Raw genomic sequence first — 23706 nt, 5'->3', positions numbered from 1 at the left:
GAAATCGCCTTGGAGTCCTCCCGATCCATTATCCGCTCTTTATCAACAGGTCGACGACGATTGTTTTATGTCTTGTGGTCTCGAATCTACATGATACAACAACACAACATAATCTGCACTAACACCAACCACCCACCAACCACCCACCAACCATGCCCACCTCACTAACAATACACCTGGTCAACACCTCGCCAACCCCGCACATCCCCATCCATGCCTACATCACCGGCCTGGCCATCCCCTCGATGGCCCGCGTATTCATTCAATCCGACGGTCGAACTTGCTTCTTCCCTCCCTCGCCTCCTCCGGGAAAAATCCTCCAGCCCTTCCCCGTCGATTGCGCCATCCGCGTCCCTCCAGGCCCTTACCCAACCGTCGTCACCATCCCACGCATAGCCGGCGGGCGTATCTGGTTCTGCCAAGGAGACCAAAAACTCAAGTTCATGCTCAACCCCGGCGGGCCCGGAGGTGGCGCGGCGCTGGTTGAGCCATCGGTCCTAAACCCGAGCGATCCCAACCGAGATGTGGACTTTGCCTTTTGCGAGTTTACGCTCAACGACCACCAGCTTTTCGCCAACATCTCGTATGTGGACTTTGTGCCGAGGTTGCCGATTGCTTTGACGCTGGTGGAGGCGCGGACGAGGAGGCTGCAGCATGTGTCGGGCATGCGACCAGATGGGTTGGAGAGGATTGCGCAGGGGTTAAGGGAGCAGGCGGCGAGGGACGGGTGGCCGTGGGATAAGTTGATAGTGCAGAAGCCGGGGATGGATAGGCCGTTGCGAGTGCTAGCTCCTACACATGGTGATGCGGTCGGGGCCAAGTTCGAAGGATATTTTGAGCCATTGGTCGCCAGGGTCTGGGAGAAATACTGTCATTTTGGGAGGCCTTGCCATGGGCATGGGAACGGCAGTGTAGTCGGTCCCGATAAGCCCCCGGGGCCACCGCCGGGACCAAGACCGGGAGATCGACCACCCGGCCCCCCACCTGGACCCCGTCCCGGAGATGGTCCGAACGGCGCTCCGCCTAGGTTCGGGCTACGACATGTTTTGCAGAAGTTCCACGACCACTACAGTCATCACAGCCACAACGGCCACGCTACGGCACCTCAGCAACAGAACTATTACCCCGGCCAGCAACAGCAACAACAGTATTACTATCCCGGGCAACAACCACCGCCACCTCCTCCCCGTCCTCAACAACAACAACCACAACCCGAAACCCAAACCCACCACCTCCGCATAAACACTCAAGCTGGCCCGGGCATTCTAACAGGCCACATCCCCCACAAACCCTCCGACCCCCTCCTCATCGGCTCCGAACCTTTCAACCGTCCCACAACAGCCGACATCTTCGGGTGCAACTCGGGCCCCTTCACCACGGGCCCCAACGCTGTGCGCAACGCCATCATCCCCCGTCTTGCCGCCGCTTTCCAGCGATCCAGCATCATCGACTGCGAAGACCAGCCGTCGGATGTGGATACCTTTTATAGGTGGCATGTGGATGGGCGCCCGACAAATCATTACGCTAGGGTTGTGCATGAGTGGAACGCGGATGGGAAGGGGTATGCTTTTGCTTATGATGATGTGCAGAGGGATGGGGGGAGGGATCAGAGTGGGAAGGTGGAGGGAGGGGAGGTGGAGGTTTGGGTTGTGGAGGTGGGAGGGGGGAATATTTGGGTTGGGTAATGGGTGATGGATAGGGGGAGCGTGGCGATGTGAGGCTTGGGCTATGATGAACGGAAGAAGGAGGAAATCGAGGAATTGACAAGATGAAACACACTTTGGGACTTGACCGTTGGTGTATAGTGGGAACAGGAAAGTTACAGGAGGAAGGGGAAGGTCGGGTTAGGGTCAATGATGCGCCATAAATTTCACCTGCTATCGGTCCGTCCAGCCGCAAAAGGGAAGGACCTTCCCATTTCCCAAAACACCCAAAAAAAAAGTCTCAACTCCATGGTGTCAACGAAAACATAGCAAAAAAAGAAACATCATCAACTTCACCAAGCTTATTTGATGCCCACAGCCAGAATCGAACTGACGACCTCATCATTACTAGTGATGCGCTCTACCACTGAGCCATGCGGGCTTTTGATGGTTACCCTGGTTTGAACATAGCGCTTTATGCCTCATTCTCCACCGGGCTAGGTGCGGAGCCACTATCGGCACTACGCCAACCCAGGTATCGTGCACACCCTGGACAAGAGACGATGTGGACACAAAATGGTTCACTAAGGGTTGAGGGTTCACTGTTGATAATTTGGGATTCTGGGACTCAGATGAAGCATTCGAGTTTCTGGTGAGCTGAACTGATGGGAAGAAATTGAGGCGAAGGAGTGTCACGATGATGAAGCGCGCGATGTGTTTGAATACCAAGTGTAAGAGACAAACTTCAACAGGCCCGAAGGATGCAGAGATAGACAGACAGACATTGAACAATCAATAGGTAGATGTATGCATCATTACTTACGAACCGTTATCATCGCGTAAAGACTCCATGAATCATTGTCACAAATGCCGCTTGATTCATTGCTTTTAACTTTCTCAACTTCCTCTTGATGTCGCCAGAGCGAAAATAGGCCCAAAGACTTGTTCATAAGCAACTATTTCCCCCGCGACTCTCAACGCTAACAATTCTGTACTTCTCATTGCCGTATTAAGACAGCCAAAATGACCGACCCATTCCAAAGCGACAGCGACAACGACGAAACCAACCCCCTTCCATTCCCCTTTCCTCGACATGGCTGGGACGAAGAAGATCCCATAGCTACGTACTACCTCCGCACACTTAACCGGGAGATCCGGGCACTAAAAGGCGATTATGATCTGGCCTGTTGCTGCCATACGTATATCAAGATGGCGGTCTTGAGTTTGAGACTGTATCTTCCGGTGTGGGAAGGTTTGCTCAAGGAGGTTTTGGGCGATTCGGATACCGAGGGAGAAGCCGAAAGCGAGAGAGTAGGTGGGTTTGATGGGTTGGACGCGTATAGGGAGGTTTTGGAGATGATGGATATGCGTGCGTATTTCACCTTCTTTCTTACCCCATTCCCATTGATCGTTGACAAACCAATAGATGGTTTGTTGAAGATACTAACGATTAGCGTTGTTGCTGATGATATCGTAACAGCCGAACAAGATATCCCGCCAGATAGACAACAGTCCGTCCCCTCTACTTTCTGGACGGCCAGGACTTACCGCAGTTACTGCCTCTTGCATCTCTCTCTGGCAGAGACGATGCTGCACTTGATGTCTCCTGGGTCGAGAGTGGCGAGGGTAGTGGTAGAGTGGGTGGTTGTTGGTCTTTTGTTTGTCCTCCTCTTCTCTTGTTGAACTTCATTCCAGCCCGCTGCCATCAACTTTCTCCAAATCCTATCCAACCCTTCCCCAACGAAGTGATCAAAGTTCGTCAACTAATAACAGCCTTCAGAACCATCATTGTCACAACTTTCGAGCCGTCAACAGGAGACGCAATTTCCCATATGATGGCCTGGGCAGCAATGATGGCGGTCCTCGGCATGGCGTGTTGGTCCGCAGTGTTGAGCACTGCCTGTGTTGTTACTTTGCAGAAGTGTAAGTACGAGGTGAAGAGCATTCGGAAGAGGGTAGCGTTGAATGCGGCGGTGAAGAGAGATGTAGAGGTTCTTGAGGGGTGGTGGTTCAGGGCTTGGTGGTGGATGAGTTGGGTGTCGGCTTGGGTGGATGAGTTGCTTATGGGTGGTGGTGGTGGCCACAGAGGTGGAGGTGAGTGATCAGATGCGTACTTGGGGTTCGAATAGGTGTTTGCTTGGTGGAACTAAAGTGTCCGTGGCTGGAATAAATCCTTTCGATGATGACAAGAAGGAAAGCCTGGGATGTTCGATCAATGATACCTCAGGAAAAACCCAATGTATTCCAGCTTCCAAGACAACGGTTCGAGCGTTGCAAGATAACACTGTTGTATAACGGTGATGTGCTCGCTCCCGTGCCTATATCATCACTGTTTAATGGGTCTCGGGCCGAGCCCTGAAGTTGATGTTGAGGACAATGGAGATAGGTGTCATGATATGCCTGAGAGTGTATCATCGAAAGGGGACCTCGTTACATTGACAGCGCTTGGTATTGGTTCAAGTCCCACATCCGACACCACCGTGGTGTTTATGCACCTGGACATTTTGTTAGATGACTGTCAAAGCGGCCCTCTGGCTGGCATGGGAACATGAACGGTTCTTGCCTTGTAAAAATGGTGTTTCATCACTTCAAGTTGTTCCATGGTTGGGGACGATTTGGCTGATTGTTTTGCCCTTGGGAATGGATGTTGGGGCAGGAACCTTCCGAGGGTCTTATCGCGGAGGAAGGCGTTATGAGGTTTTTCTCAGGGGTCATGCATAGGTGGGCTGCCAGGGCCCTCAGCGCTGTATGTAACGTCGCCGATCTCGCTCCGTCCCAGGGGCACCTGCCATGCATGAGTGGACAGGCGGGATTGGGTACCTCTACGGCTGGGCATGTTCGTTGCTTCCCAACTCCAGAACATCGTCCAACTCGGAAGAAACAACATATACAATGGCTTTCACTCCTTCCCTGATCAACTGTCTTCGAATGCGCTCGAGTGCTCACTTGTCTTCCAGGAAAAACCAGTCTTGTTACCTCTACACAGGTGGTTAAACTGAACCAGACCAGACAAACGCAAAGGAACACCTCGCCTTCCTTCTCGTTCTCTCCAACGCACCTGGTAGACAAGAGTCGCGAGACACCAACTCTCAAGTCCACGAGCCACGGACACAATCATCAGTCTGGCCTTCGATTCAACGATGGCAGAGCCCTACAACACGCCCATGCCTGCAAGCACACCAGTGCCGGCATCCACTCCGCGATCATCCTCCCCCTCGCCGCCCCTCCCCAGTCTTACTCCCAATGCCTCTATGACCACAATCCAGCTACGACCACCGCAACAGGACCCATCTAACCGACGTCGGCCTATTGTACTCCATATCGGCGATCCCATCAGGTACAACCCCACGACATATGCCGAACTCAGTCAAGCATTCGAGGTTATCCGACCTAGTACCACAGAGAGGGAACGCAGCGAGTTCAAAAAGGCACTGCAGGAACGGCGATGGGGTAACTTCAGTGCCATATTCAGACCATTTTGGGGTACTGGTGGCGAGATGGGCCGTTGGGACGCTGAACTTATTGACTTGTTGCCGACTTCGGTCAAGGTGTTTGCCAGTGCTGGTGCAGGCTTCGACTGGGCAGATACAAAACTTCTGGGAGAAACAGGTGTGTACGCGCATACACGGTTTCCGGCTCACGGCGATGGGAAATGTACAATATGCTAACGTTTGTGTTCCAGGCATAATCTACTGCAACTCCGGCCTCGCCGCCGCCGAAGCTGTGGCTGACTTCGCTGTCGCAATGGTCATCTCAACCTTTCGACACCTGCCCTGGTGCATGGGTGCCGCAACCCTTCTATACTTTCTCCCAGCTTCCTCTTCTCCAGACGCCACGACCGAATCCGCGGCCTCAATAGCCGGCAAGACCTTTCAGACATGCCATTTGCTCGCACCAGCTGTCTCACACAACCCGCGCAACCATGTTCTCGGTCTCGTAGGGTTAGGTAACATTGGCCAACAGATTGCTGCCAAACTCGGCCCCGCGTTTGGCATGCGGATTGCATATTACGACGTCGTGCGCAAACCTGCTCCCCTGGAGTCATCCCTCGGCGTGACGTATCACTCCAGTCTAGGAAGCTTGTTGGCTGTGTCCGACTGTGTGGTGCTTTGCACCCCTTCTCTAACCGATGGCAAGCCTCTTATCACCACGGATGTCCTAAGACACATCAAGAAAGGATCAAGATTTGTGAACGTGGCACGGGGAAATCTGGTCGACGAAGAAGCGCTGGCAGACGCCCTAGAGGACGGGAGGATCAGCGCTGCGGCATTGGATGTGCATACTGAGGAGCCCAGGGTCAGCCCGAGGCTGCTCAAGATGGCTTTTGGGGAACGCGATCTTTATGAAAGGAGCCCCCAAGCCAGTGAAAGACCAAACTTCGACCACCCAGGAAGAGTAATGTTGACCTGCCATAATGCTGGGGGAACAGTCGAGACGCATGTTGGCTTCGAGGAGCTAAGCATGAGGAACATTATGGCGGTGCTTGGAGGACAGGAGGCCATTACCCCAGTCAACATGCAATATCTGAAGACCACGGAGTGCGAGAAGGACATATCAGTCTACTAGATCCCTTTCTTCCTGTTTTTCATCCCCATTTACCTTGGTCCCCCGCATCTGTCTTGGGAAAAACAATACTGGAGTGTTCCCAGATTAGGAGTTTGGAGTTGATAAGCGATAAGTAACACGGTTTAATGTACTTTGCCCTTTTCCTTTCTTTTCTTTTTCTACATTTCAGTTGCCTTACTATCTTGCAGTCATGCATCATATTTTCGTGCACTTGACTTGTCGGTTCACGAAACATCAACAGCGGCTAGCTGCCTCTGCTGACGATGGTTTCCATGACTGTGTCAGCAGTGGCATCTGCGAAACCAGGAAGGCACACCTGACGCCTTGGTAGGCGCTTGTGAACAAGGATAAGAACTAGCTGCACCCCCGGGTTCTGTTGAGCGCCAATGCTCTCTTATTTCACTACTTAAAGTAAACACCCTTGCAATCATACCACATTCCCAAACCAAAAGTTTATCTTTTCTTCCCAACGGTCCCCACCGGGTCTGTACATTGAGTCTAATACATCATTTACAAGTGCTCCTGCGCACATTAGCTTACACCATGGATGACAGCACGTCAACACTCTGTAATCTATGCAAGAGTCTTTCGCTCGCAGAGATGCAAGATGACAACACACAAGCTCACCAACCCAGCTATTTCGCGTTGAAGGAATCCGTAAAGGGAGGATGCCGGTTATGTGGCTTCATATGGACTGCTCTCAGCCAGTGCAAGTCACCTGATGGCTTGGTCTTGGGATCCCAGGTGCTGGAACATATTTCGGAGAAGTATCCGGGCAGAGAGATATCTTTTTCAGCTTGTGGACTTGCGTCAACCGACAGAGCCACCTCCTACCTCGACTACATGGACGTCTATACCTCTGGTGAAGTCCCCGACTGCGAAAGCGAAGACGAAGTGGACGATCCAACCATGCATCCCGACTATACACTTGCTCTTTCCGGGCGACTTCATATATTCACTACTGAAGGTGAGTAGTGTCCCGGCCAGACTGACCTTGGTGTAGCAATTATTCCATCTTATGCTGACCGAAAAGCAGATGACTCGGCTTCCTGGCATGGAGGCATAACCGGAAGGCCTTTCCCCACTACTAATGGAAGTACCGTTAGGGATATGATATTTGTCAACCAGTGTTTGAAGGACTGTGTCGAAAATCATCAGCAATGCAATATAGGGTCAATCCCTCCACTCCCGACCCGCGTTTTGGACCTTGGATCGCCCAGTGAGACACAAGATCCACGTCTCATGGAATCAAACGGGATGCATGGACTTTACACTACCCTGAGCCATTGCTGGGGAGGCAAGGTCTCGATAGTGACAACGACACATAACCTCGCAGCCCACAGAGATTCAATTCCGGTGTCGTCACTACCTCCCACCTTCCAGCAAGCTGTTATGATTACCCGACTTCTCGGCATGCGATATCTTTGGATCGATTCCCTCTGTATCCTTCAAGACTCCAAAGAAGACTGGGAAAAGGAATCCATGAGAATGGGAGAAGTTTATGGCCAGAGCTTTTTGACCATTGCTGCTCGAGCGGCTCGCAACGCCCAGGACGGCTGTTTCATCTCTCGAACAGTGTCTACGGCCCCAATCTGCCGCCTCCGTTATCTTGCGAAAGATGACCCGTCGATACCTCTAGGCGCTATCTCTATTCTTGACCCGACGTTTGAGATTGAGAACCCCAAACAGAGCCCCCTAGACACCCGTGGGTGGGTTCTACAAGAGAAGATCTTGACGCCACGAATTGTCCACTACGGCGCACAGCAGATCTACTGGGAATGTCGACAAAAAGCGGCCCGTCAGGACGCAAAGTATGTGGGGCCTCTGACCAACCGTCTCAAAGAGTCTATCGACATCCACACACCCTTCAAACTGATATTCCGCTGCATAAAGGGAGAAAGAGAGCTCGTATACCCTCGAGACTGGTCCGAATGGAGGTTAGAGCTGGCAGTTAGGATGACACAGTGGTACCGTCTGTTGGGAGAGTATAGCGAGCGAAGTTTAACGTACGCCTCAGACAAGCTGCCGGCGTTGGCGGGGGTTGCTCGGACGTTTGCTCGATTGACAGGTTACAGGTATCTGGCAGGCTTGTGGGAGGAAGACATCCTCATGGGACTACTTTGGTGGAGGTCGAAAAGAAACGGTCTACTATTATCCACATGGCCCGAAGAACCCGTGTCGGACGTGTTGCCGTCATGGTCCTGGGCAAGGTTCATGGGGCCTCTCTCATTCAACGGCTCGCAACAAGGGTATTTGGTGTTGCTAGATCCTTGTTGTGAGGTTCTGGGTATGTCATATTCTGACGGGGAAGAAACCTTGCTAGGCGCTTACGGCGAGGTTCCCAAGGCGAGAATTACGCTGAATGCAAGATTACTGAGGGTAACAGCGACGGAGATAACGCGAGCATCGCTTGAGTCGTTGCCTATGGCAAGTCTTCGAGACCGTAATGGCAAGGAGGTCGGAACGCTGGAATATGACCAGAAATCGCATCATCAAAACCCCCCGGCGGAGGAACTGTTTTGTATGGTGATCAACAAATCGGTCAACGAACGCCCACTGGGTTTGGCATTGCTGAGTGTGCCGGGCCAGCATGCAAAATTCTCCAGAGTGGGCTTTGTGTGGTTTGCGAATATGCCACCAAGACACTATGATGGCAGCGATTTGATTTGGAAAGTCGAGCCGAGGGTGATACACTTGGTTTGAGGCTCTTGTCTAGATACTGATTGCTGGATAGTGTCTCGGTGACATGTCAGCTTATTGGTACACTACCCTACCGTAGGTAGAAACTCGAAAAACTGGCCAACAGCTGTCCCTCTTTGAGCACCGGACAGTTCTTGGCCAGTTTCGCGACTCTCTCTTGTATTCGTTGCGAGGCCCGCGATTGGACACGAACAACTTGATATGAGCAAATAATCGCCAGGCTGGAGGCGCCCAATGTGCAAGCCATGGAGTTAAGAGGTGCAGTAGCCCAAACGTTCGGTAGTACATCAGTTACCAAATGAGTTAATACGATAACCGCAAGGCTGCGTGGCGCTGTCCGCATATGTGTCGCTCCCCCTCAGCTGAGAAGAAGGGAAGTTGACCAGATTTTACCTCTCACCTTTCTAACAACACTTGTCCCAAACTGCAGCGACTTATTCTTCACCGACTGACTATCCCCTCTCGACGTAAAGCAATACTGTCGCCACCAGAGAGCGCTCAAGAGTCATGCAGCTTCTCAATGTGCACACGCTGCAACTCACGACTTTCTGCGATCGAAATGTCTCAGACTACGCCATCCTTTCACACACATGGGAAGACGAAGAGATCTTGTTCGAAGACATCTGTGACGCTAAGAAGCGTTCTAGAAAACGCAAAAACGGATGGTTGAAGGTCCAAAGAAGCTTTGTGCAAGCCATGGTTGTCGGATACTCATGGGTGTGGATTGATACCTGTTGCATCAACAAAAGCAGCAGTGTCGAGCTCTCCGAAGCCATCAACTCCATGTTTCAGTGGTACAAGGACTCATCAGTTTGCTACGCTTATGTCTCGGATGTCACCTATGAAGGTGGTCCCTCTGTTCAAATTGTCCACAGTCGCTGGTTTACAATAGGATGGACTTTACAAGAGCTGATCGCCCCATCAATGGTGGTGTTTTACGACAATGCATGGAGACGCATAGGTCAGAGACAAGAGCGGATTCTGGCACAAAAAATAGTTGGAGCAACAGGGCTACCGGATGACATGGTAACAAGGCTTAACAACCCTTGGTCCTTTGACCTTAGAACCTACCTTGATCGATGTAGTGTTTCCCAGAGGTTTTCTTGGGCATCCCACAGGTCAACTAAGCGGCTTGAGGATGAAGCCTACTTCCTACTTGGAATATTTGGCGTCACTATGCAGTTACGTTACGGGGAGGGTTCTCAAGCTTTCTTCCGGTTGCAACAGGAGATCCTCAAGGACTCTGATGACCAGTCAATCCTTGCCTTTAGGCACAGTACGCATCATAAACACGATCTACTAGCGGAATCACCAAGAGACTACCATATGTCTCACGATATTCGACCGATTTACCAAGTTGATTTCCCATTCTCGCATGGTTCAACGACTACTGCATTATCACCATTCGCAAAGATGTTGGAAATACCCCTATATCTGTGTCCCCCTGCTCAGGCCGGATTCTCAGAGCGTATTTCTTGGTGTTTTGTTCTGTAATTTTGGTTCAGAACAGATGTCTTGCCCCGCCATGGTCCTGGAGCCTGTTCAATCCGCAAACCCAACCGACCAATTCTACCGAACTGCCACTCCACATCTGTCCAGAGTAACTCCAACTTTGGGAAATGTGATCAGGTGTCACGTTGACGTCCGAACACAAGAGGCCTTAACTATCGTCGAAGATGAATTCGACATGTGAAAGGCAAAGCGCAGAACCGTCCGAATATACTTTAGGAAACCAGCCCAAGCTCTGAATGGTGTCTCTGATGAAAGCCTTCCCAGTATGGGCGTTAACACCATGAGGTCATGGACTCCCGCTGTTAGGCTTAACATCAAACGCATACCCGCTCCATCTCGCGGAGAGTCTTGTATAGTAAAAACCTGGCCATCTCCGCCAGTGGAAGTCCCTGGAACAGGAGGCAGGCTTCTCTATGGGGAACCTCAATGGGGTGGAACTGTCCGAAGCTTTTGGAGACCTGTGTTCCTAGAAAAGACAGACACCCCAGAGACTTCGGATTGTCTTGAAGCCTGCGGAACAATAGTATTAGAAGTAGAATTATTAGTCCAGAACAGATACACAAGGCCACCGTTGATTGCTATGGTATGGGGTCGAAACACGATTCTTAGGAATTCACAAGGTTCCTACTCGTGCATATTGTTGGATTGGACAAGAACTGTTTATTTGGCAAAAGAAGATGGCAACGACATCGCGGCTGGGTTGGGAAGACCCAAGGAAAACCAGGATAGTCGTCGCATTGACTATGAAGTAGTCATGTCATGGTTGACGCTTGTATGCTTGTCGAAACCAAATAAGATGGATGAGGCAGTTGTTGGGGTTGCTGCCGTTGGACGACCCGCTATGTTACGCGAGTGGTGGGGGAACTACACCTGCGAATTGGTTAGCGATGAGTTCATGGGCCAGCCATTACTGGACCTGACCCTTTCAATTGAAGTCAATCTTAGTTGCTGGCAGTTTAGACCTCTGGAGGACCTCTTGTACAAAGATATCCACGAGCTGGAAGGGTCCACAGTCCTGCTCAGTCGCCTGCAAACTCTGCAAGCTCTGCAACTTATGCCTACAGAGGACATGTTGCACAAAGTTGTTCATGAACTGGAAGGCAATTCCCAAATCCACGAGATGGGGTTGTATATGGAAGAGTAGGTCGGATCGACAACTGGCAAAAAACATAGACTTTTCGTTAGCAATGTCAGCCAAGGTGAACGTCGAGAGTAGCATGGAATCGGGATTTTATATGTGGGCCCGGACCGTCAATCGTGGGTCATGAATCTGAACATGAGGTATTCACAAGATCAAAGGCTTGAATAGATGTATCTCACGACACCGCTCAGTTTTATGATAAAAATCTTGGGCGATATTGAGCTGGCCGTTGTGAAGAAGGTTGTTGCGAGAGGTCTGGTAGGTAGCCCATTCCAAAGGATCCCATTCCCAAGCTTTGCTATCCAGCGTTTCCGAGTCAAGTGTTTACTGAACAACTACGCAGGAATGATCTGACACCGCACAAGGTACTTGTACGTCAGGCGAAGGAATACCTACAGACCGTCACATACATGCTCCAGCATTGCAGAGGCCACACAGAGTATCCCACTGTTTTTCATGCATCCATGACCAATATACGCATTTGCTGCAGAGGTTGACAAGACCTTTCTGTTTTACCATGATGGTCGTTGAAGCCGGGATTGTCTGAAAAGACGTCATGATCATAAGAACTCGATGCGATCTTGATGTAGCACGGAATTGCAAGGAAAGAACACCTGCATTTTTGTACGTTCATGAGAGATCTATGAATCTTCCGCAAACCACTTTGCTCACACAATTAATCCTTTTCAATTTCATATCGGCTGCTGTCGTCCGGAACTCCCATATCCTCGCCAAACTTCGAGGTCCCGCATTCCGTTGCGCAGCGCCATGGATACAGACTCGCACACCTCGGAAAGGTATGGATACCTCAACTCATCATCCATCGTGGTAACCATAGGTACGCATTCTTGATGGTATTAACAGCCAAAGTCCGCACATGGACCACCCAGATTACCCTCGGGACGAGAGACCGCGCAGTTTCCGGAGGCACTTCTCCGACATCAAACCTCCAAGCGCCCTCCGAATCGGCCACATCAAACCACTATCACTGCAACCAAAGCGCTCGCCCACTTATCCACAGAGCCGGGCCTCTGATAGTATCTTGAACTACAACAAACCTCCTCATCAAGAGAGCAACGACAACATCAACGACACACACAAGATTCTCAACAGCCCGACCACCTTTCTCCCCCCAACAAGCATCGCGACCACCAGCACCACTAACTCGACCACCCCGGATGATCCAACCAACCTCACCGGCAGCGCCAGCAACGCCCTCACCCGCGCCGACATAATCCGGCACATCCAGCTCAAAAAGTTTCTCGAAGCCTTCATCCGCCGCCGCAAGAATCTGAAGACCGAACTCGAAGACCGTCTGCGCCTACTCAAGCAAGAAGCCAAGAATAACCGACGCCGGCGACAGAACGTGTTTTTCTACCCGTCCGCGGCATCAGCGGCGTCGGAAGCCTCCTCCGCCGCGAATGGTAACACCAATATGAGCAGCATGCTGGATCTGCAGAAGGAGCAAAGGATTGATGGGCTGGTGGAGGAACGAATCAGGCTCGCGCATGAGACGTATGAGCAGCAGTTGGCGCTGTTGATTAATGAGTTTGTGGTGGTGGGGTTGAGGGAGGAGGTTTTGAGGGTTATTTGAGCGGGTGATGGGGGAGTGGTCGGAGTGGTGGCGGTTGTTTGCTACCCACCATACGGTCTAGTTCTAGGTCTAAGTTTGGCGGGTATGTAGGTTTGTGGATGGACGTGAGTCCATTGCCACCTAGGTATCGTTATTCTCTTTTCATCGACTGATAGTTTTGGTGATATTGTGGAAGGAGTGTATCATATTGACGGATATCCGGCGTTGTTTGTCTTTTATTCGATACATGTGGAGGGATGTGATGGGAAGCGGTGGCGGGTAGTGTGATCATAAGTTGGGGGTTGGTTTGCGTGTGTGGACTATGTTGAAGTTGGCTTTCGTTCTGATGGACTGGTATTTCATGATATTGAGGGACAGACGGCGCTGTTTGTCTTTCCGGTACTGCTGGGTGGTGAAAATCTGCAAGTGAGTGAGCCTCATCACGAAATCGCGATACACCTTCCTTTCTGGGGATGTACATCCCACTCTGCTTTTCGATTTGTCTGCGTCGGTTGAGTGGATTGGGGAAGGTGATGGAAGTTCAGGTTGCATTGAGGATTATATGAAGGAGCTTCTCAAACATTAGGTCATGCTGCTATCCGTTCACTGCTACTTCCTTCAGGTGTTTCTTCTCAGACCCTCATCAGATCATCATTTTTTCCGTACAATGTGGTCCATGGGTTCTGTGTCCGCTCGAGTAATGAGCTGCATTGCGTGCCGCTGAACACGCTATATGGCCCATTACCATTTTCTTTGTTATCCCCTTGCCGAATTTCCGCTTGTGCAAGAACCAAAACTCTTCATCCTTTGGTTCTTGGTTGGCGATCTACCGGCCTCACAGACGCCAAGACTGAGCGGTAGTTGAGCTTATCCGTCTCTCGCGCCCAAAGGACACCCAAAGGTCAGCATTTTAAACGACATCTACGGCGATCTCTGTCACATGCGAGGCTTATAGATTTCTAGATCTCCGGGAATAAGCCCAATTTTCAACAGCTACCCACGTTGTCCATCACTGTCAAGGACCCTCTCACGCCTCTTTATCGGACATGCGGCGCGAAGAATTGGAAGGAGGTTCGTGACTTCTATCAATTAATGTAGCCCGTCCTGTTGGTGGGTGTGCCAAATGTCTCACCTAACACCTTCCTTGGTCCGCCATCTCCGTCATTTATCTTCCGACAGTGCCTCAAACGGCAATGAAGAATGCGGGGCCATAGGTACCGCGGGTGTAAGCCAAGGAAAGCCACACGGTTGGACGCATTGTGTGTGCCACCCAGCCATTCTTCTACCAGTCATCCTTCTCGGTTTTCCCCACGGTACCTTCCATTGTCAAGTTGTGCCATCCGCTTGCGTTTCAACCTTCCAACCGCGGTAGGGCTTTCCGGTCGGATAACGTATGGGAGGGGGTCTGGAAGGTGTACCTGCTTGTTTACTTGGATATTGGATTGGAGCTTGGGGCACTTTCCAGTTTTCCACGCGATGCACCGTTGGATGATGATTCAACTCTTACCAATTGATGGGAAGTGTCAGAGCCACTCCGTCACAGCCTCGGTTCATTGGCGAATGTCCCTTCCACCTACATGCGAGCTTGAAGCATCTCGCACCTGATGGGCTGGCCCACTCCTGAGGTTGCTTGGGGGAACCAACGACATCGACCCTTCCTGAGCGGGTAGGGGGTTTCACGGAGTGTGCCATCATGGGTTCCGGACTTCTTTCCTCCCTTTTCCCCTACCACACAATCAAGATGGGGACCATTGCAAGGAAGGATCAGTTGAGATCCATCGTGGTTGTTTCCCCAGGCTTAAATACTGGGCAGTTCCGCCTCCCGGGATCACAGCCTCGAACCCCATCTTTGTGCCTCAAAACGGTCATCGAGTGACATCAAATCACCTCCATAATTCCCAAAGCAGACACGCTACTACTGCCCTACTATTTGGCTTCATAAACCCGCTGCTACATTGCTTCATTCCTTTCCCTGCATCAGGTCCCTCTTTCCCCAAACTTCCCTTACCCCTTTCTTCGAACCATCCCCGTGGGACAACTCCACAAGCAACGACACTCGACGGTGACGCTTGCCGATCATCTGCTCAACAGCAACTGCAACATCAACTAAAATGGTCCACCTCATACAAACAACCGTCACCTTCCTCACCCTCCTCCTCACTATCTCCACTGCGGCCCCTCTCATTCCCGCCTCCGCCCCCAGATCCGTCCTTCCCAGTCGCGGTTCCAGCAACCTCACCAGCAAAAGCTGGTCAGGCATTGGCCAAATCCGCACCCTCTGGGACGGAAGCAGCCACGACGATCTTGGCTGCCTCACGGCTTCTGGACGCTGGACCACCGACGAGTACTCTTGCGGCACGTTTATCGCCCTGCGCAAGGATGGAGACTCAATAGGAGCTACGCAGTTTACTCTCACCAGCAAGGAGGCGGGTCCTTGCGAGATGTTGGGAACGACGCTCGTTTGTGAGAAGGGCAGGGGCGGGTATGTCTTTGGGGTGAGTTTGTTCTTTCTTTTCTTGGTCACGTCTAGCCGTTCCGTGTATGATGCAGGTGACTTTGGAAACCATGAATTGAGAGCTGGCAGCTGATGATTGTCGGTAGATCTGGCCCTTCCCGAATGGAGTTCCTGGAGTCGAGTGTCTGCGGTATGGACTGTATGGCTTGATGGCGAGCGTGCAGGGGGGGCCGCCGGATGTGAGGGCGAGACCGTTGGACTTGCGGTTTACGTCGTATGTTGAGAAGGGAAAGTACGTGTGGTTGACCTGGAGCTCAAAGCTTTGAGCGGGTACGGAGGTTGGGATGTGGGTGCTTGTTCTTGCTCGTTGTACCTCCCTTGATGAAAACAGTTGCTCAACAAACCCACTCTCTTCAAATCGCAAGTGAGTCAGGCATATAGGCAGGACCGAACCATTATCTCTGGTTCGTTACCAGTCTGTTACTGGTTTATAGGCCAATGACCTCTGGGAAGGCACACTGGGCTAGCTCTTGGAGGAAGGTAAATCCTGTCTGGTCAGCTTTGGGATTCTCCATAATACAGTGTTTCATTCCTGCACCAAACCTTCAACTGTCTCCTTCCCGTGGAACAAACCTTCATTGCCGGAGTCCATCAGACTCGCGCTTCATTCGCCTCCGGATTTCTCCTTTTCTCAACCCCTGATCACTTCCATCAGACTCATATTTTCGACTCTTCCCCGAGCATCTCTCAGATTACCATTTCCATCTTCGACAACACATCGATTACCCGCATTTGACATACCGAACGTATTTCAGACCCACTACTAACATTGGACCCCGACTTGTGACCTTCGACATCAAAATATCCACCATTTTGACGCTGTTTCCATAAGCCCATGAGCCTCTTCGGTCAGCCCGCTCATTCACTTCTCAAACAAAGACCAATAGATCGTCATGGACGGTATGGACTACCTTGGTGTAGACCACTCTGCCACTACTATTACCAGATGCTGACCATTTTCCATTGCAGATTCCATGATGGGAGATAATACAGCGCCGACTGCGATCGATAAAGGCCTAAGCGCCATGATGCTCACCCACGAACTCATAAAAATGAGTAATAAACAGGCCGAGGAAAAATTGCTTCGGCTTACTGAAGCCAGCGGCCTCGACTCAACTCTGGCCCGCGACATCATCTCCCTCTTAATCATGTTTATTGTAGAGGGTGGTAATCCACACACAATGATCAACCTTCTTGATTTCATCAGCGAGTCGCTAGCTTGGTTTTGGAGCGATTCCGAGCGCGAAAAGGCCCTAAAGTTCGTTGAGGACAGAATCGTACCGAGCAGTATGCCAAGTGATAATTCACACTTCTCCTTACTATCTTTACTTCTCGGCCATCCAGAGTTGTTTCTCAGGGTTCATATCCTCGTTGCACGTACCTCGACGCTGGACAACCTGATGCTTTCTTCGTCCATTATCCAGCTTGACCTTGACGACGAGACGCAGGCTTATGCCAGAAGCAGGTTCAACGATTACTGGAGTTCCATTACCACAGGGCCCTGGGCAAATGATATCGTCAGGAATCACATCTACGAGACACATAGCGTTTACAAATATCAACTTCCAAATTTTCCGGAGTTTGGGCAGACAAAATTGTTCAGGGAGGGTCCCTACAGCAAAACCGATATTCAGGAATGGCTCGACTCTGTAGCCCACGTAAAGGTACTTAAAGAGGACGCCGCCCTTATGGACTCCGACAACGGCGCCCCGTCTCAGGGCGGGTTACCAGGCATGTTTGGATCTCTTTCGTTGGGCACAGATGGCGACAACGGTGATGGTGGTGGCAATGGTGACAATGGTGACAATGGAGGTTCCATGGATACTTCCTAAATCATTGTAAGGCACTCAAGCCCTTGAGAACCTGATCCGTATACTGACACGTCACAGCTTAGGATTCCGACAGATGGTCGTGGGGAGCAGCTCGTTTGCCCGAGATACAGACATATGCACACACACCACGTCCGAATCTTCAGACAGAGAATTCGACTGCTTCAGCCAGAGAAACACATCCAGCCAGCTAGAAGTCGAACCAAGACCAACCAAGCGTGCCGTTGCTATTTCAAGGCGGATTATTGCTTGTTGGGTGCGCATCAGTTTTGGGCGGACACTCGCTCAATGAAGATGAGGCGAGAGGATAGCGAAGGCAAAAGTTGACGTGATGGTTGGCTACATTCCCCAAAGCGTTTCACTTGCTTTCTCTTCGTTGTATGTTAGCCGAGCATTTTTCTTTGATATGTATTAGTTCACATGAGGTCTGATTGCATGCTGACATAAATGCCGTGATGCTGTGAAGACGGTGGGTGGCAGAGCATCTGTCTCTGCCTCTGTTAGTGCTATGGGGTGTTAGTGCTAGTAGCTCCACGTAGTTCCCTGCGAGATCTGCCTTTTTTTCCGCAGTCCACCCGCTGGCTTGCTAACAATGGCCACAAATTCGCTAACATGGTGCGCTAAAGCTGTCTTATTAGTAGCCTGGGGCTGCCTCATTGCAGGCGGGGACTCAGCCCCACTCCACTGCTCCCGAACACAGCCAGCACGAGCACATGGCTAGACCAGGGCGGACAATTCCAAAATCCCAGGTGGAACTTCCATGAACGTCTCGATGATCAGCATGGAGAATTGGAATGTAGTTTGGTAAAATATGTCGCAATTTTCATGCCGACTTCGCTTACGTCCTTCCAACCGGGCTTCGGCTTGACAACCCCATGGGGAAAATACTCTCTCTTGCCAGCGTCTCCTCGTCAGGTGCCCGGTCCGCCTGCCGTTGTCTGGAAATTCGTTCCAGTGGTAAGCTGCAAGGTTTCGGAGTTTGTATGTAACTTTGGATACTGACCGGTGTATGATATTTCATAATACTGTACCCTTGGCATAAGTATCACGGCGGGAAAACTGTACAAGAACGGTAAGGATACCAGTTGAAGAAAGTGGTACAAGCGGTAACAGCGGTAACAATGGTAACAATGGTAACAATGGTAACAATGGTAACAATGGTAACAATGGTAACAATGGTAACAATGGAAGTAACGGTAATAAGAACACTGACGCTGACGGTGACGCTGACGGTGACGCTGACGGTGACGGTGACGCTGACGCTGACACTGACGCTGACACTGACAGTGACAGTGACAGTGGCAGAGCATCTAGGTGAGGGACGAGTGTCTCACTAAAGAAAGTTTAAACGTGCTCACTGCCGCTGCTGATGTGCTAGGAGAGGATTTTGTTCAATGAGAAAATTTGGATCATCACGGTAATGAGCCGTTACAGAGGCTCTGGTTTTAGATTGTTGGGATAGTAAGACAGTTGAAGCCGATCTGATGGCATGTTACACTGTACTTTATGGCGGAATGAGGTTGATGTTCTGTTACATACGCAGAACCATAACTCAGCCACCATGTATTATATGAGATATGAGTAACTGCTAGGAATATGGTGTCTCCGGATTACTCAAATAGGTACTTGGTGATTCTAACTCCGGGGCCAGGCTGGTACGGGATCGGAACTTGAAGTTGATGATGATGAGAAGAGCGCTGGTAGGTAGAAGTAATTTTTGGCATCCGTATGCAATCTTCCTTGAATTGCCTAACGAGGTTGCTGTCTCAAGCCTTTGGTGACATGACTGGGTATATTCTCGGCTCTCTTTGGAGATCGAAGGTATCTAAACATTGCCTATGTCTCTCTCCAGACCTTTTCCCCCCGTTCTTTGTGTGATATCTTGGTCGGACAGTAGGTCAACAAGGTTCTTGGATCTTAAATGCTATCGCGATGCTAGAGTATTGCGTCTCCTTTCCTCGGTTGTCCAACCTTTCGGTTCTTTAACGACCTCTAACCTTATTCAGCATCCTCTCAGTCATGACCGGACTATAACCACGCCCAGTTCGGCGAATCCTCAAAGGCAAGCATCCACCAAAGCCATGAGACTCTCTTTTGGTAGTTGACCAGAGCACTGCAATAACAGTATCGTCGCCAGTACCGTATTCGAACGATCTCTCTGTCGCACTGCTCGGTTTTCCGTCGCCAAAGCAGTCATTAGGGCCCAAAGGTTAGGTAACTGGATCGGACATGTTAGCATGGGCCAACATGTAGTTCAAGATGAATGACATTGGATGGCAGTGAACAAAGAAAGTGGACCAAACTCACATTACTTTCCATCAACCTCTTCAACCCCGGGACGGCACTTTTCCCCGTGCTCTCGTCCTTCGCCGACCTAGCCAACCCGCCGATGCTAGCATGAAGGGTACTGTGGACACCTCTCGCCTCGCCGATCAGCATTCCCTCCGACATTCTAAGGATCTCGTCGAAGAGCGGTCGTTGTTCCCGGGCATCCCACTCCTGAGCGGCCGAGAAAACTTCGGCAAACAGCTTGGGAAGGCGCCGATTACGGCTCAGCCTCTGCTCGACCGCGAGCGATGATGAATCCCCAAACGAGGCTTTGTAGTAGAAAGTGGCGAGGGAGTCGAAGCTGTCGAAGCCTGCTGTTTCGACACGTTCCATGACACTTTCCATGCGCTCGTCCAGCGTAGGTCGTTTGGTGGGCAGTGAAGCTGGTTGTGCAGGAACTTTGTGGTTGACTACGGCGGGTGCAGTTCGGGTGGTACGGTTGGAAGTCCTGGTCTTTCTCGCCTCAGGCAGGTCCTGGGCCGCAGAGGGTGAGAGAGCTATTTGTTCCAGGCTTGGCGCTGCCGGTGACTGGATTTTCCAGTTGAAAATATGGCTTTCGTTTCCTTCTGTTAAGCCCGCACGCATTGTATCATGTCCATCAGTGGAAAATAGCAACGGGTCGATATTAGGGCTGTTGTGAACCACTTAAATAACGGTTAGTTGACTGCACGACTGCAAATCGGCCTTCCCTGAACTTACAGAATGAATCGCCGCCATGGGAAGAGACACTAAGGGCATGATTGCTAGCTTGGCCATCAGCTGCATCATGCCGAGTGTCGAAAGATTGCATGTGTAGGCGTAGATATTCATGTAAAACAGCCGAATTGTATCCGCTGTCCGTAATGTTCGATTGCCCTACAGCAAAACCCCCGGGTGGTTGCGTAGTTAATGGCGTTGTAATTGGTGAAAGGTCAAATAGTTGGCTGACATCGGTATGGAAAGCGTGCGGGCTGTGATAGTTGTGCAAATGGATGTCATCAAACATCGCCAGTTCTTCGTTGGGCCTCGGAGATGGGCTATTGTCTGTGGTATATGCTGGAGTCGGAAGCTGTACAGACGGGCTCCTGTTCGTATCCTCGCCATCGCCAACGCCAGGAGCATCACCATCCGTGGATGTCGCCTCATTTCTCTCATGATATTCGAGTTTTTGTTGTAATTCCCCTAGACGGGCCTTCATACGGTGACCTTCGGTTACGGATTAGCGACTGCTACTGGCAGAATCTGGACGCAAGACATACGGTATGTTCTCTGTGCAACACGATTCTGAATGCGCTTCTTTTCTTTCCGGTCCTTCACCTTAGTCCAGTCATCCTCCACCGAAAGCTTGATTTCGGTGAGGTCGGGCAAGGAGTAAGGTTGAGCGGACGGCTTCAACGAAGACATGATTCAGTATGAGGTTCTGTCTGCTGCGTAGGTTGGCAACTGATCCGAGACAAGTGTCGCAACTGTCGAGTGATGTTGTAACGGCCAAAGTACCAGGTCTTGAATAGACGCTTCTCATCAGCCCTACGGGGAGAGTCAAGCAGAAATACTCTGCTTTTTGCAATTGTGGGAAGACCCTGTGACCCCCCGGAGTTAAGTGCCTGATCTGGAAGGCATCGCGATGTATCCTCAACCCAGCGAGGCTCGTGAGCCCGCATCATCTCACGCCAAGGTAACGAGAATCTCGGTGTAGCTCGAAACGGAAATATGGGAAGTGCAGCAGACAGGTGGGGGTCCATAAGGCCGCGTAGCATCGGAGCCTCTCGATCCAACACGGGGAGCTGCTGTGTAGCAGCACTGACTAAGTACCCTGGGCACGTAGGCAACGCTACAGAATACGTTCATGGGGAAAACCAGATGCTGTAGCTGTAATATCACTGCTGAAATGACGGCCCGCTGTGACTCGATAGGCTGCCTATGCTGTCGACTCGGACAAATGGGCACCATGCAGAGAATGAAGCTATTCACACGCTCTCGACAACTGAAAGACGATTCAAGCTACATGTCTCAAGGAGTATCAGTTGTTTCCCAAGGGTATAGAATAAGTTAGAATGTCGAGAGAAGCACAGGCGAAGAACATGATCATCAAACATGCTCTGTAGTATTGACTCCCTTTACCGGTTCAGTGGCTATGCCACTGGCAAAAGATCTCGGCATCGAAAAATGACCAAGCGGCAAGGAATGCCAGGACAAAAATGGAGTAGAAGGGCAAGATGAATGGCGTGCTCAACAGAAACCCTGCGCTTGCGTGGGAGAGTAAGTGAGACGATGTCGATACATTGATGCCGGACTGCAGATGCTGCAGTTCGGTTTCTTTGCCCAAAAGATGCCGAGGGAACGTCGTGTAAGGTGTCGCATAAGGAACATGCCGAACGACGGCTAGTGTCAGCTTTAAAATCTTGTCTGTCGGGTATGGCTTTTTAACAAGGTGCTGGAATAGCTTTGTCGACGAGCGGAGTTTGAACGACGGCAGAAGTACCTGTAAGGAGTGATCATGGGACTGGGGTAGTTCTCGAGCTAAGATTGTGTACAAAAAGGAGTAGAGAACCGATTCCAGTTTTTGCCAGAAATGCTTGGCCGTGTACGTGATTCTTGTTGATTCCTAGCATGGTCTGACATTGATGCAAAGACTTTGTTCATCCCTCGTATGAATCGCCCAGGTCATGAGAAGACGTAATTGCCTATTGTTTGCTCGTCAAACGCAAGATGTCGGGCTTCGAGCTGAGAAGGCTAGGCGAGGGGGACAAAGTCCATGCGCAACGATACTCGTGGCAGCAAGTCTCTGATGGTGACATTGACGGTGATGACTGCGAGGTTTCTCCGTGCACCTGAACCGTATTTCTAACCGTCAAGGTGGTGATAGTGATGAAGATGTTGCGAGTCACGGCATGCAGATGAGATGACGATGCGTTTGAACTGCGGTCGATATCGATCTTTCGTTTTGAGTGCCTTGTTGGGGCAGCAAGCCGAGTCAAGGCAGACCGATACGATGTTGTGGCACTCGGAGATGGCAAAACACCGTTGTAGCGCAGTGACTTGAGGCTCGAAGATCAAACGTGGTGGACTTGTATACGTTGTGCAACTTGTGTAGCATCAGTTGGCGGTCTGGGACTGGGGCCAGCTACGTTGCTTCCTTGAGTTCAGTGGCAATGTCGCTTCGGGCCTTCCACCAAGCAGGAAGATATTTGTACCAAAGATAGGTCTCTAGGGCACCCATGGTGATGAAGAAGATCATGATGTACTTGTTCCACTTGTTGCTGATTCCAAGGTGCTCGAAGCTGAAGGCAGCATATGGAACTTTTGGCTTGGCTCCCAAATCCTGTGGTGGACTGGCGAGTGCCGCCTGGAAGGAGAACAGTCGAGAAGTGTTTCTTGATGCTGCCGCACGGAGGAACAGTGGTCGTTGGCAAGCCGTAGAAATCGGGAGATGGGTGGAAAGGGCTCGCAATGTAGGGCGCATCGTGACGGACATAAGCAGTGTCCAAAGTCACTCCGATGACGAGTTCGGCAGAGGCTGTGTATGTTACGATTCGTAGAATTCAAGCAGAGAATAATCGGAGGAAAATGGAGGAGAATTGATTTCGGTGGTAGGAGGAAAGCGAGCTAGACAGCAATCGGCCTGCAGATTTCTCCGTTTGTCCCATGCGCCTTCCCAAGCGGCCCGAACCGTTCAGCCGTCCATAACAGTGCATTCCAAAGAACGTACACTGTGAAGAGGCCAGCAAGGTTCTCGGCCTAAAGGCACCTAAACTTCAGCGGTCACAACTCCATCAAGGGCGTCCATCTGACATCCGGTTGCTTGAAGACTCCCCACTACCAGGCTCTGGGAAGGGAAGGCGAGTAGGTATTTGGACGAAAGGACATAACTTCCATAGCATGGTATGATTACATATTACGTATTAACCCTTTACTGTTGT

The 23706-nt window shown here is 50.9% G+C and overlaps 9 protein-coding genes and 1 non-coding gene across 10 annotated transcripts; 7 read left to right on the top strand and 3 right to left on the bottom strand.

The window, feature by feature from the left end:
• Positions 1-76: 76 nt before the first annotated feature.
• Positions 77-1920, top strand: SMAC4_03154 (uncharacterized protein). Its single transcript, XM_066089896.1, has one exon. The coding sequence runs from the start codon at positions 153-155 to the stop codon at positions 1683-1685; it is 1533 nt and encodes a 510-aa protein (XP_065946213.1). The 5' UTR covers positions 77-152; the 3' UTR covers positions 1686-1920.
• A 93-nt stretch (positions 1921-2013) lies between these two features.
• On the bottom strand, positions 2014-2085 carry SMAC4_13279. The gene has a single exon. It is a non-coding gene; the product is annotated as a tRNA-Thr (tRNA).
• A 581-nt stretch (positions 2086-2666) lies between these two features.
• SMAC4_03153 (uncharacterized protein) lies at positions 2667-3326 on the top strand (the record flags this gene model as incomplete). The annotated part of the gene is made up of 1 exon (XM_066089895.1): positions 2667-3326. One exon carries the CDS (start codon positions 2667-2669, stop codon positions 3324-3326), a length of 660 nt encoding a protein of 219 aa, XP_065946212.1.
• Positions 3327-4604: 1278 nt separating this feature from the next.
• SMAC4_03152 (uncharacterized protein) lies at positions 4605-6326 on the top strand. Its single transcript, XM_003349516.2, has 3 exons — positions 4605-5252; positions 5326-5701; positions 5781-6326. Exons 1-3 carry the CDS (start codon positions 4784-4786, stop codon positions 5803-5805), a joined length of 870 nt encoding a protein of 289 aa, XP_003349564.2. The 5' UTR covers positions 4605-4783; the 3' UTR covers positions 5806-6326.
• Positions 6327-9416: 3090 nt separating this feature from the next.
• Positions 9417-10403, top strand: SMAC4_13278 (uncharacterized protein; the record flags this gene model as incomplete). The annotated part of the gene is made up of 1 exon (XM_066091350.1): positions 9417-10403. The coding sequence occupies one exon, from the start codon at positions 9417-9419 to the stop codon at positions 10401-10403; it is 987 nt and encodes a 328-aa protein (XP_065946211.1).
• A 1958-nt stretch (positions 10404-12361) lies between these two features.
• On the top strand, positions 12362-13156 carry SMAC4_03151 (uncharacterized protein; the record flags this gene model as incomplete). The annotated part of the gene is made up of 2 exons (XM_003349515.1): positions 12362-12390; positions 12433-13156. 2 exons carry the CDS (start codon positions 12362-12364, stop codon positions 13154-13156), a joined length of 753 nt encoding a protein of 250 aa, XP_003349563.1.
• Positions 13157-14958: 1802 nt separating this feature from the next.
• On the top strand, positions 14959-16179 carry SMAC4_12898 (uncharacterized protein). Its single transcript, XM_066091143.1, has 2 exons — positions 14959-15630; positions 15737-16179. Exons 1-2 carry the CDS (start codon positions 15247-15249, stop codon positions 15914-15916), a joined length of 564 nt encoding a protein of 187 aa, XP_065946210.1. The 5' UTR covers positions 14959-15246; the 3' UTR covers positions 15917-16179.
• A 67-nt stretch (positions 16180-16246) lies between these two features.
• On the top strand, positions 16247-18095 carry SMAC4_03150 (uncharacterized protein). The gene is made up of 3 exons (XM_066089894.1): positions 16247-16550; positions 16620-17488; positions 17540-18095. The coding sequence occupies exons 1-2, from the start codon at positions 16544-16546 to the stop codon at positions 17480-17482; spliced, it is 870 nt and encodes a 289-aa protein (XP_065946209.1). The 5' UTR covers positions 16247-16543; the 3' UTR covers positions 17483-17488; positions 17540-18095.
• Positions 18096-19441: 1346 nt separating this feature from the next.
• SMAC4_03149 (uncharacterized protein) lies at positions 19442-21695 on the bottom strand. Its single transcript, XM_003349513.2, has 4 exons — positions 21046-21695; positions 20507-20992; positions 19787-20451; positions 19442-19697 (listed from the first exon to the last, which is right to left on the bottom strand). Exons 1-4 carry the CDS (start codon positions 21188-21190, stop codon positions 19536-19538), a joined length of 1458 nt encoding a protein of 485 aa, XP_003349561.2. The 5' UTR covers positions 21191-21695; the 3' UTR covers positions 19442-19535.
• A 1215-nt stretch (positions 21696-22910) lies between these two features.
• Positions 22911-23249, bottom strand: SMAC4_03148 (uncharacterized protein; the record flags this gene model as incomplete). The annotated part of the gene is made up of 1 exon (XM_003349512.3): positions 22911-23249. The coding sequence occupies one exon, from the start codon at positions 23247-23249 to the stop codon at positions 22911-22913; it is 339 nt and encodes a 112-aa protein (XP_003349560.3).
• Between the last annotated feature and the right edge of the window lie 457 nt (positions 23250-23706).

This window comes from Sordaria macrospora, chromosome 2 (genome assembly GCF_033870435.1).
Source record: "Sordaria macrospora chromosome 2, complete sequence".
Lineage (NCBI taxonomy): Eukaryota > Fungi > Ascomycota > Sordariomycetes > Sordariales > Sordariaceae > Sordaria > Sordaria macrospora.
The sequence above is the reverse complement of the archived record's forward strand: the minus strand, read 5'-3'. Positions and strand labels throughout refer to the sequence as shown.